The sequence below is a fragment of the Hyla sarda genome, chromosome 11, assembly GCF_029499605.1.
Source record: "Hyla sarda isolate aHylSar1 chromosome 11, aHylSar1.hap1, whole genome shotgun sequence".
In the NCBI taxonomy this organism is placed as follows: domain Eukaryota; kingdom Metazoa; phylum Chordata; class Amphibia; order Anura; family Hylidae; genus Hyla; species Hyla sarda.
Window position 1 is genome coordinate 68,908,376 of NC_079199.1, and position 12,449 is coordinate 68,920,824.

At 42.6% G+C, this 12,449-nt stretch overlaps 1 protein-coding gene across 6 annotated transcripts in view; it reads left to right on the top strand.

Moving 5' to 3' along the window:
- The window catches only part of PEAR1 (platelet endothelial aggregation receptor 1), a 443,307-nt gene extending 433,145 nt beyond the window's left edge, over positions 1–10,162 (top strand). For all 6 annotated transcript variants that reach the window (XM_056545694.1, XM_056545692.1, XM_056545693.1 and 3 more), the window contains one exon: positions 8,686–10,162. In XM_056545694.1, the coding sequence (XP_056401669.1) occupies positions 8,686–8,855 (170 nt within the window). In that variant the 3' untranslated portion in view covers positions 8,856–10,162. The remainder of the gene's footprint in view (positions 1–8,685) is intronic.
- Positions 10,163–12,449: the final 2,287 nt, after the last annotated feature.

Genomic DNA, 12,449 nt, shown 5'->3' on the forward strand with positions numbered 1-12,449 from the left:
TGACACTATGTGAGAAAAATAATAGTGTAAGGGATATGCTAAATAAAACTTAACATTTATTAATGTCTCAGTAAAATCTCTTCAATAAAATCACCTGGTAGTATGCGCGCCGAGCTGAAACAAGCCAGCATCTCTGCTACTGCAGAGCGCGGCGCTACAGGATACAGGAACTTCACCCAGGAGAAGATCAGCTTAACCGTGCGGCATTTCAGGGCTATGTGAGTATACAGCAGGAATCCTGGAAGCGCTGACCTGATCTTGTGATATATTTTGAGCCTATTACATAGATAGTAAACCTTGTATGAACATCTTGTTTACTGTGCTGGCTGTAAAGCAGTTGATGTATGGGCATTTGATACCACCTAATAAATTTCCCTGAGGAAGGCGCTATACCAATAGGGGCGCCAGAAACGCATTGGGAATAGTGAGTTTTGCAACAGGGGTTCCTTCTCCTGATGAATTTAGGAGAAGGCATATGTATTAACAGTGTCTTTCATTAAATCAGTGTCGCATTGGTGGCACTCTACCCAGTTGATCATATACTCATCACTACCAGGTGATTTTACTGAGACATTAATAAATGTTAAGTTTTATTTAGCACCTCCCTTACACTATTATTTTTCTCACATAGTGTCAATATTTCTGTTTAATTTGCGGGGAGCTCCACCAAGTGGGCCTGTACCAAGCAATATTACCAATTGGTATCTACTTATTATTTCAATTTATAAATCCAAAAGGATTCCCTGTTAATTAACTGTTGATACCTATTTTGTATATTACTAGGTATATTTTCAATAATTTGTAAATTAAGATATTCTACTGATTTATCATGTGAAGTAAAAAAAATGTCTCGACAGACTCGGCAGAATAAAGCCGTGTTTGATGTTCCATCTGTGTTTGTTCATACGGGACCACACTGTCTGAACAGTGCGGCCCACGTACTGCAAACCACAGGTACAGGATAAAAGATAAATTGCAAAATTTGTATCACAATCATTGTTGCCCTTAATTGTGTATGTCTTTTTAGTATGGAAAGAGATAAAATCACGTGTTCTAGTTTCATAAGTGAACAACATAAATAGCGATTACCGTTACAGGGACCACAACCACAGCCATGGGGATCCGATGCGCTTGTCATCGTCCCAGCCACTCCATCCAGCCTTCCATCCAATTTTTTTAAATCTACCTGGGGCGATCAAATTATGTAAATTTTTAGAACGCCTGAAGGTGGCACCTGGATTCAGGGGAACTAAATTACCTAGAATCGGGTCACTCTAATGATGTGCCAATTGTTTTGAAGAATTTTATTTATATTGGTGGCTTGACAATTGTAATTTGTTATGAAGTTAGTTTTAAAATTATGTTCTATTGTTGGTTTATCTTTTTTAATTACAACTTAATCTGTGCGGCATGATTCATTAGATATATCTGTTTCGTGTCAGTGTATGTTCTCACTAGCGTTTGTTTGGTAGGCGTCAGTTGCTCTATAAAACCTCGAGTGACTCTCTCCTACAATTATGTATGTTTTATATATAGGAAGAGATCACTTCCAGAGTGGATAAAAAGGTATAGAATTTATTCAATATCCGTGGAGGTAAAAAACATGCATAGAAGGCAGGAAAATACGATAAAGACCGACGCGTTTCGTTAGCCTTTGTCAAGGTACCTTGACAAAGGCTATCATTACTGTTGAGAAAGTGATTGTATTGATATACTTTTTAATGTCATTTTGTTAAATATCCTTTTATCTGTTTAAATTTGGATGTAAAGGGTTAAATACTTTGGGTATATAACCCTGCTTGTATCTGTGATTGCTATGCCTGAGGAAGCTGCGCTTGCGCAGTGAAACGCGTTGCATCTTGGCTTTTTATACCTGAACCTACCTACCTGAAGCCTCTTTGTTCCTGTCAGCGCCTGAGAATCCCTACTCTTTACGAAGTTCACTGGATCCTCCTTCAGTAGGGATTTGTCAATGTTCCCCTTTCTGTGGCCCAGTTTGAAGTGGTGGATACCTAGAATTTCAGATCTTTCATTCGCCCTCCATGGTTAGTATGGATGTGTCTTGCCAATGCAGTGTCTGCTCCTGTTCTAATATTGCTCATATGTTGTGAGATGTGTCTCCTAAATTCTTGGGTGGTCTTCCCAACATAGATTTTGGGACAATTGCAGCATGCTATGCATATAATATACTTACTTGTACAATTAATTCATTCCCTAATCTCATAAATCCTTTGGTCCACTGGGTTGGTAAATCTGCAGAGCATTACTGCAGAAACTACAGTTCCTGCAGCTATATGAACCCTTCATTTTATTTGTCAACCAAGTCACAGGTTTAGAGTCTTTTGCCAGGTGTTCTTAGTATAACCCAATCTGGTAAGGAGCCATTTTATTGCCGTCTAACTTTGTACCTTGGTACTGGCAGTCCGCATTAACTGCTCACCTGTGTTTTTTCCTTTTCTTTACAAAAAATGTATTTGTAACATATGTTTATGCTTCACAGATTAGGACTAGAGATGAGCGAATTTTGGAAAATTTCGATTTGGCTGATTCACTGAATGTTCCCAAAAAATTAGATTCGATACAAATTTATTTGCGGCTAATCACTATTAAAAACGGTCTTTCTGGGCTACAGAGAGCCTCAATATTGATGTAGAGAACTTTGTCTTGCCGTAACACGCATAGGGAGTGTGCTGGGGTAGTGAAATAATACGGTTATTAAATATGACATGCAGATTACAGGCATCACTATTAGAATCACTGCTGCAGAGTGGCACATTGACAACGTCTGGATGTGGCAGCCGGGTTGTGAGACCACATGGCATCACAATTGAAAATATTAAAGAGATTTTTGAGATGTCAGTTGAAGAGTTTAAAGAAATTAACAAGTTTAATGTGCCACCAGCAGCATGAGATCACATGGCAGCAAAATAACACAGGTGGCAGCCTATGTAGGTCGCAGAGCGGCACAAAGACAGTCTGGAGGTGGCAGCAGCATGACAAGACCATTGGGCAGCACAATGACAGAGCCTGGAAGTGACAGCAGCATGAGGAGACCATACAGTGGCAGAATGACACAGCCTGGAGGTGGCATCAACATGAGGAGACCATATAGTGGCAGAATGACACAGCCTGAAGGTGGCAGCAGCATGAGGAGCCCATATAGTGGCAGAATGACACAGCCTGGAGGTGGCGACAGCATGAGGAGACCATATAGTGGCAAGATGACACAGCCTGGAGGGGGCATCAGCATGAGAAGACCATATGGTGGCAGAATGACACAGCCTGGAGGTGGCATCAGCATGAGGAGACCATATAGTTGCAGAATGACACAGCCCGGAGGTGGCGGCAGCATGAGGAGACCATATGGTGTCAGAATGACACATCCAGGAGGTGGCATCAGCGTGAAGAGACCATATGGTGGCAGAATGATACAACCTGGAGTTGGCGGCAGCATGAGGAGACCATATGGTGGCAGAATGACACAGCCTGGAGGTGGTCGCAGCATGAGGAGATTAAAAAGATCTGACACAGAATGACACAGCTTGGAGGTGCTATCATCATGAGGAGCCCATACAGTGGCAGAATGACACAGCCTGGAGATGGCATCATCATGAGGAGACCATATAGTGGCAGAATGGCACAGCCTGGAGGTGGCATGAGCATGAGGAGACCATATGGTTGCAAAATGACACAGCCAGGAGGTGGCATCAGCATGGGGAGACCATGTGGTGGCAGAATGAAACAGCCTGGAGGTGGCGGCAGCATGAGGAGACCATATAGTTGCAGAATGACACAGTCTGGAGGTAGTGGCAGCATGAGGAGGCCATATAGTGGCAGAATGACACAGCCTGGATATGGCATCAGTATGAGGAGACCATATGGAGGCAGAATGACACAGCCTGGAGGTGGCGTCAGCATGAGGAGACCATATGGCGGCAAAATGACACAGCTGAGAGATGGCATCAGCAGCATCATAAGTCCTGAAAGTGACACAGTGACACGGTGACAGAGTGGGGCGGTGGGTGGCAATGCTGAGGAAGGTGGGAGAATAAAGATGCACTTGGCATCAGATGTGTGGCATCAGAATAGTAGCTGAGGCAGGTAGGCAAAAGAAACTGGTCTCTTTTGTCAAAGTGTTGGTGTGTAAGTATTGAGGATATGCATTAGCTAAAACTTAACTTTTAATAATATTTTTAGGATAAAATATATGTACCAACATTTTTTGGGAAATCAAACAAAATGAAAGGTGTGCAAAAAACACCATGTGCCACCTACCCCACGAAGTATTGATGTGATGCACTGTTGTGCGGTAATAACTCAATTATGAATTATGGTCATAAAAATATTAATTATGAAAAATGTGAAAATTTGAAAAATATCAAAATTATGACCTGGTGAATTGTAGACAAAGCTAATTCACATCTGAGTCCGACTATTTCCTCAGATATCAACAAGTTATTTTTATGACGGGATGACATTAATGCTTAAGGATGTAATTTTGCAATATACACAGGTATTATAAAAGTATGCAGATTTATTGGTTATAAGATTAGAAACATAAATGAGTAATAAACACAATGATATATGAAAAGGAATATCAATTAGATATATTAGTAAACATTAAAAGTTTGTTAATTGACTACACATAGTAGAACAATTCATGATATTAAGATGGGCAATATCTAATCATAGACATATCAATATGGAATGCTAAATACACTCCCTGACCCCTTCTAACCAACTACAAATCACATGACTCCAAGAATGAGCAAATCCATAAGGATATAAACATGGAAGAATACTTCCGCCCCATTCTGGACTATTTTTCTATACATGATCTTGATAAGACTATTAAAGGGTTACTCCGCCCCTAGACATCTTATCCCCTATCCAAAGCATAGGGGATAAGATGTCAGATCGCCGGGGTCCCGCTGCTGGGGACCCCGGGGATCGCTGCTGCAGCACCCCGCTATCATTAATGCGCAGTAATGACAGTGGGGTGCCACAGCGGCGATCCCCGGGGTCCCCAGCAGCGGGACCACGGCGATCTAACATCTTATCCCCTATCCTTTGGATAGGGGATAAGATGCCAGGGGTGGAGTACCCCTTTAAGACTGATAGCAGAGATATATGATCTTGCTCTATATTTTAGGAGGAAGAACTTGAAACAAGTTTCCTGTGTAGGAAATATACTTATAACACTTAAATTGGTGAGTAGGAATTCTATCAGTGCCTAAGCAATTATTTAATGCTTTGATAGATTATGAGTCTTGATTCTTCTGCAGGTAGAATGAAGTCTCACAATATCCTAAAACTATAATCTCAATATGGAGATAATTAATTATTTCATTTAATTAATTTATTCACCAATCAAAATGGTATAATTCCATCCCCATCATCCAAATTAGTCTTAATTAAATGGAATACCATTTCTGTGTCTCTTACCAAGTCTATGTAAGAACCTTCTTCCAGCTCTTAGGAATACTGAACGGTCCATCTCATCGTCAGGGACAGTCCGGCTGCTGGGATCTCACATGGCTTTCATGGCTTCCATCTTGTGGGCCTCTTTAAGTGGAAGACCTCTTTGTCTTTGTCTGTCCTTTTCAGCCTACAGTCTACAGTTCCATCCCATCTAGTTTACCAGACTTTTTAATTAGTTAGACACACCCTCCTAAATTGGAATTCCCCAATGAATGTAGGTTGGGCGTGTACATATGGTAATGACTATGACATCACTATAATACCCAGAATGTATTGAGCATATCACCCATAATGCCTTTCCTGCAAGTGTAATGTCAACTAACCATACACTAGGGGGTGCTATTGCATAAGCAATTAGCATCATTACCATTAAGGGTTAACTGTCAATAACTGGTCTTAAACCCACATTCCACACTTCATTGATGGAGCCATAATTAACAAACAGGGATTATTTTTGACATCTATAATTAATCAAAACCTGGATTCTCATAGACATAGGGGGATATTTATCAAAGCTGTCTATGTCCCGCATCAATATAGACCAAACTACAGAGGGTTAGGCTGGTCTATTGTGCACCTAATTTATCAAAAGGCACACAGCTCTTGATACATTCTGCGCACAGACTTCGGGATCTATGCTTTAGACTGTATTTAAACCTGCTCCAGCATGGTCTGACATTTCGGCGTACTTTCAGAAGATGCGACTTGTCGCTGAAAAGTCGCTTTTGATAAATTCAGCACCAATGCATTTTTCTGTCTCAAATAGACTAGAATGCATCATGTTCTAAAAATCCTCTAAAGCAAAAGTCGCAGAAAAAGTCGCACATATTTAGAATGTGACTTTCTGTGCAACAAATGTAGACAGGAAAAACCAGTCTAAATCCTTTGATAAATATCTTGACAAATCACTTTCAGCAGTTCCTCCTCTGTGTTACTCCGTTTGCCAAGACAAACCAGGGGAAGAACAGCGTGACACCACCGTGCCTGGAACACATGGTATGCTGGATGGGCACTGAGACAGTGGAGGCTGAGGACATGATGGAGGATGAAGAGGCAGAGTCGGACATTGTTGCAGGACCAATGGCGTGAGAGCATGGAGGCGGAAGCAGCATGACCTGGCCAAGTTGCTGTGCAGGAACCACATTCACCCAGTGGGCCATAAAGTTACCACTTAATTACAGCTCCACACATCGGTGCTGCCGTGCACTTTGGTACACACCAACAGGCTCATGGACTGGCCCACCTTCTGTTCTACATGTTTTGCAGGGCTGGTACAGCCTATTTCCAATTATGGCTTGGGACTCTCCTCGGCTCGGCACAAGCCATCAGTTCTCTGAAAGGTGCAGAGTCACCACTTGAAGAGGGAGGAACTGCAGCACCAGCAACTTGGACAGGAGCACATTCAGCTTCTGCGTCATCGATGGGTGGGCGCCTACTGCTGTCTCTTGGATATCGCTTCTGTGATCAATTGCTGCCGGAATGACTAACGAGAAGTGGGAGGAGCAGGACCATCGGGACCAAAAGAGGATGGAAATGACAGCTCCCTTCGGCTGAGGTGGTGGAGTTTTGGCTGGCTAAAAAAGGGAGCGGCGTGCCACTGGGTGATGCAGCGGTTGCTGCAGCAGGCTGGACCACCACATCGCAGCCACGGTTCTCCCAGGCCGCTTGATGGTGATGCTGCATATGTTGACGCAGGGCCGTGGTGCCAACATTGGGACCCTGGCCACACTTCACCTTCTGCCGACACATCTTGCATGTGGCCATGTTAACATCCTCCGGATGGTTGATAAAAAAAACTGCCTCACTGCCAATTAGCTGATTTTCCCCCCAACAGTACGCACTGACTGACTGATACTGTGCCGACTCCGGGAACCCCTGCTCCCCTTCCTCCAAGGCAGGTAGGCTGCCGCGAAGCAGGTGGTCTACCCCGGGCACGTTTGACACCAGACTTCCCATTGCTGCCACCATGCTGACTCAGCTACTGCCTCACAGGCAACCTGCCACCCTCTTCTCATGATGATGATGAAGCCCCTCCTGCACCCAGCTCCCAAGTGCGATCGGCTTCATCATCATCGAGTTGTGTCTGAACGTCACTGATGTCATCCTCAAGTTCCTGAATGGTGTCTGTTTCAGGAGCCTGAACGCTTGCAACACCACCTCCCATGCCAGTCTCCTCATCACTACTTGCCCACCTAGCAGAGGAAGCGGCGGATGTCTCCTACAATTCTTGGCTGGGCAGTAGCTACTGACTGTCCTCTAGTTGACCGTCCTCGCTGTATTGTGGATCTGAGCCCACAGCATGTAATACTTCTCTGCGTGAGGGAAGTGTATGGGAAAGAGGCAGTTAGAGGGCAGAGACTGCTCCTGGGCCATGCCAACTGAGGGTTGAGTCTGAGGAATCCACCGACTGTTGACTGGGGGTGTCAGATGTCACTTAGGATGAAGTGGATGACCGAGTTAACCAATCAATGACGCCTGCTGGGTTGCTGATCGAGACATGACCGCTAGATGACACTGGGAGCTCAGACCTCTCTCTGCAACTCCTGCTACCACGCGCCCCTACTCTGATGCGACCTCAGCCTGCGCCTAAAGTGTACTCTCTCTCTCTCGCTACTGTCCCTGTCTATCTGCCTGCTTGCAGTGATGTGGGCTTCAGGTGAATTGATTCGCCGCTGTAGGGATTTTTTTCTCAGTAACATACACAGACAGACACTGTCTGCTCTCTCAGGAAAATATCCCAGAAATGCCTGTCTGCAAAGATGGCTGCCGTATATTTAGGGCTGTGACATCACAGTGCTGGCTGGCTGCTGATAGGTTGCATGCCGCATGTGATTCAGGGTGATCCCGCCTACCCGACTTCCCAGAGTTCCTCTCCCCATGTCCTCACATGTGTAGCCACCAATTCATATTCCCTGGCCTGGACCGCACTAAATGGAGTTTAATGAAGCGATTTCTTTTATCGAATCGTGGCAATATTCGGGTTCGTTACAAATCATATTTTTCTGGAAATTTATAGCGAATTCGTATTCATCCGATTTGATTCGCTCATCTCTAGTTAGTATTTTATACTTCTGCAGATATTCCAGGTTATTATTACACTTGTCAAAAATTGCAGTATGGTTCGTCCATGCTATTTTTCTCTTTTTTTTTTTTTTTATTGTATACATAATATAAAAATAACACTTATTTTTTTTTTCTTTGTAGATAGCTTCATACGAGGTGCAGCAGCAGCTGCCTCTACAAGTTCTCCTCGTAACAGCCTCCAGACCAACCATTATGACTCTCCAAAAAACAGCCACATTCCCAGTCACTATGACATGCCACCAGTCAGACAGTATCCGTCATCACCCGGAACAAAGCGCAAAGCCCGATGATTACACACATGTACTGTTGCTATGAGGTATCCAATATTGGACCTGATGAGCCGGCACTGCAGAAGCCCAAGCTGGAACCTGTGGGATCTTCTTGCAGCCATTACCTTCTTAATCTGTGAAATGACTTTGTTTACAGAATAAGAGCCCCACTTTTTTGCTCGGTGTACAATACAGACAAATGGAAGGTTTGTCCTCTCTGTGAATTAACTTTTCAAGATTTGAGACTGGGCTCTCTAAAGAAATATGTCTCTGGTCTTCTAGAAGGCAACTATGTTATGATGGAGACTGGACTCTCCAAGGAGTCTTTTTGAAGACATTTACTACATCTGGCCATGACATAGATGTGACTGTGTCACAAGTGTTCATGAAGGCATGTATAATCTTTTAATGGTATAGAACTGACTTTTTTAGATGCAGCTGTCATAAAGATTTAGCATGTAAAACGGCCAAAAACATATGACTCCTCATATAAAACTAAATCCTACCTCGTCTTGCAGATTTTAGCCCGTTTTGTTAAAACTTTTATGTCAGAGCACACCATATGCTAATTGCCAGCAACTATTCATTGAGGTGAGAGTCACACATGTACTCACACCTATGAAGATGTGATTGACAGGTGTGATTAGACTTTGTACTTTTACTGGTTTCACTGTTCATGTAGGGTCATACGTAACTGATTTGCAGCGTATGTCTGTGATTGCTGCTGCAAGCTAGACACAGGGGGGGAAACAGCCATAGGGTCAGCTCTTCCATGGATTTGCAGCGTAAAACATGCTGCAGATCTGTTACGAGTGACCCTACCCTTCTACTGCATTTGTGTGAGTGCTCAAAAGATTGTGGTGGTACACTTGTCCGCAGGCAGTGATTTATTAGCATTAAATGCATATGCCCGGGGAAGATAACACTTCAAAACCTGCACAATATTTTAACTTGGAGCTGATGAAGCAAGTGAGAGTCATATGTTCCCGATCCTTTTATATGCTAAATATTGGTGACAGATTCTACTATTGGTGACAGGAGTCTACTTGAATTGGTTTACAGTTTTTTTCTGGTAGTTTGGAATGGCCTGTCAAATATCAAGACATTCTTGTTAAAGTTGTTCACTTCATCATGTCACAATGGAGTCTAAAAACAAACTCTTAATGAAGGCATCTAATTTTATCTTTAATTGATGTTGAACTGCTCCATTAAACATCTAATAATGAAGTCAATGAATTAGAATGGTTCTGGACATAGTGCCTGCTATAATTATGTTTTTAAATTGCAACATGTTAATAAAATAAATACTTTTTTAAAATAAATCAGTCTACAAGGATCATGTGATCTCCTATTTATTTTAAAGATAATCTATCACATGAGGAGATTTATCGAAACCTGTGTAAAGGAAGAGTGGTGCAGTTGCCATAGTGACCCATCAGATAGCTGCTTTCATTTTTTAAAAAGCAACTGATTGGTTTCTATGGCTACTTTTCCTTTACACAGGTTTTTATAACCCCCCTCCAAAATGTCTCTTATCGAATGAATGGATTTGCAAAGTTATAAAATCATGTTTTCTTTTCAAGCTCAAGTGCCACAGATGAAGATAAGAAGAGGAGAGCAGGAAAAACCTGGTTCACATAGGTGTTGCTGTGTACATAAGTAAAGACGACTCTAGGCCATGCACAGGGCAATGCGTTTCGGCTCTCACATCGCCTTTCTCAGGTCCACCAATTATATGGGGAGAGCGTTCTGAACTGTGTTTACATTTGGCACACTTCAGGGCACTCTCCCCATGAAATAGGTGGACCTGAGGAAGGCGCTGGTGTGCGCTGAAAGGCATTGTCCAAATTTTCCAAACATTAAAGTTGACATCGTCCTGTGCATGTACCCAGCAGTGACTCTGTAAACCTAGTTTTTCCTGCTTTCCTCTTGTTACAAATCAGTCCCATCTGGATGCCGTTCTGGGTCAGAGTGCAGCAGCCCCATCTTTGTGGCAACACCTGAGCCACTGTTCCTGCCCTCAGTAGGGTTGTGCCTATCCATAGTACAACTCTAGAAGGTAAGCATCTCACATTTGGGCACACACCGATTGAGTATCTACACTAGAAAGTGCCAGTTTGTTTTCCCTTTTTTTGTCTCTCCATTTATACAGATGAAGATAAGAAGAAAACAGCCTCTTCTTCAGGCACTGCTTAATCTACTAAAGAAAATCCCGAATACTTTGATATTGTTCAAGCACTTGTAGCATGTTTATTAAAATAATAAAATGATAGTAAGGATGTGTTTGAGGGGCAAAATACCCTTTCCTCAAGATTGTCATGAGAAATATACATAACAGCAGAATGTGTATACACATGTGCAAATCTAAAATGGATGCCAAGTGGGTGAGGTTAATTCAGCACATTCTCAGGTTAATTCATCAAAAGAATGCAGCAACCACATTATACAGTAGTAATACATGGTAAATAAACAATAAACATAATGGATATGCAAATAAAATGCATGACCAGATCCAATATAACCTCAGAATCAGACTCTGCTGAATGTGACATGAACCGGAACTGAAAGTCCAAAGTGTGGCTGAATGAGTGCTAGTGGTAAACAACAGTAGGAAGGGTAAATAAAAGCTGATTATCAATATCAATAGGATAGCGCTCCTGCACTCACTGTGACAACTTGGTCTCTAAGCTTCCATCGGAGAGCCTCACGGATGGGATGGCAGATCCAGCTGGGAGCACTCAGAGGCGACTGCCAACGGTTTTGTGCAGTTATATGCGCTTCTTCAGGGAATTAGAGGCATAGAGGCTTGGGGCATAGTTTTACATATTTTTTTTCTCTGTATAAATGATTAGTCAGATCACACCCACACAATGAGTATTGTATTCAGTTTTGGGCACCTGTATACATGAAGGACATGGCTAAACTAAAATGGGTGCAGAGGAGGGCGACAAAGATAATTAAGGGGATTACAGAATCAAGACCGATATGAAGGGACAGTACAGAGATTATTCTAGTGATCCTTTTTTTTCCCCCTAAAATGTTTTATTGTACAAAATCGTTGTAGACAATTCCAAAAAATTTCCAAAACAATTATTTTTAAACAAAAACATCCTTCTCACCATCATTTCCATATATCATAGTATTTTTTTTAACCTTTTTAATGCAGAGAACTATATATATATATATATATATATATATATATATATATATATATGCAAAATACAGCACTTTCTGGGAAGACGATGCACAAGTAGGGTCCTTATCCTTTCAGCTCAACATAAAAAAAAACTTGGCACTCGTTATGTGCAAATAATGCGATTTTAATCCGCAATTTTTGCATAAAATAATGTTTCGGGGGCGTGGCCTGGATGCACATGGCGGAGGTCGCATAGTCTGTAAGCTCCATCTGTTCTCGGCCTTTAAGCGGCAATAGCTGGCTATTTCCTGCTCCAAACCGTACTGCCTGCTTCGGTACCAGTCCCTGTTCAAGTGCAGATATGGCCAGGACGAAGAAAGGGAAGAAAAGCCCGCTAAAGCTGACCCAATTCTTCCCGGCTGCTGACTCCCAAGATGGTGCCGGCAGCCTGCCAGCCACTGGTGCTATAGAAGTTCAGG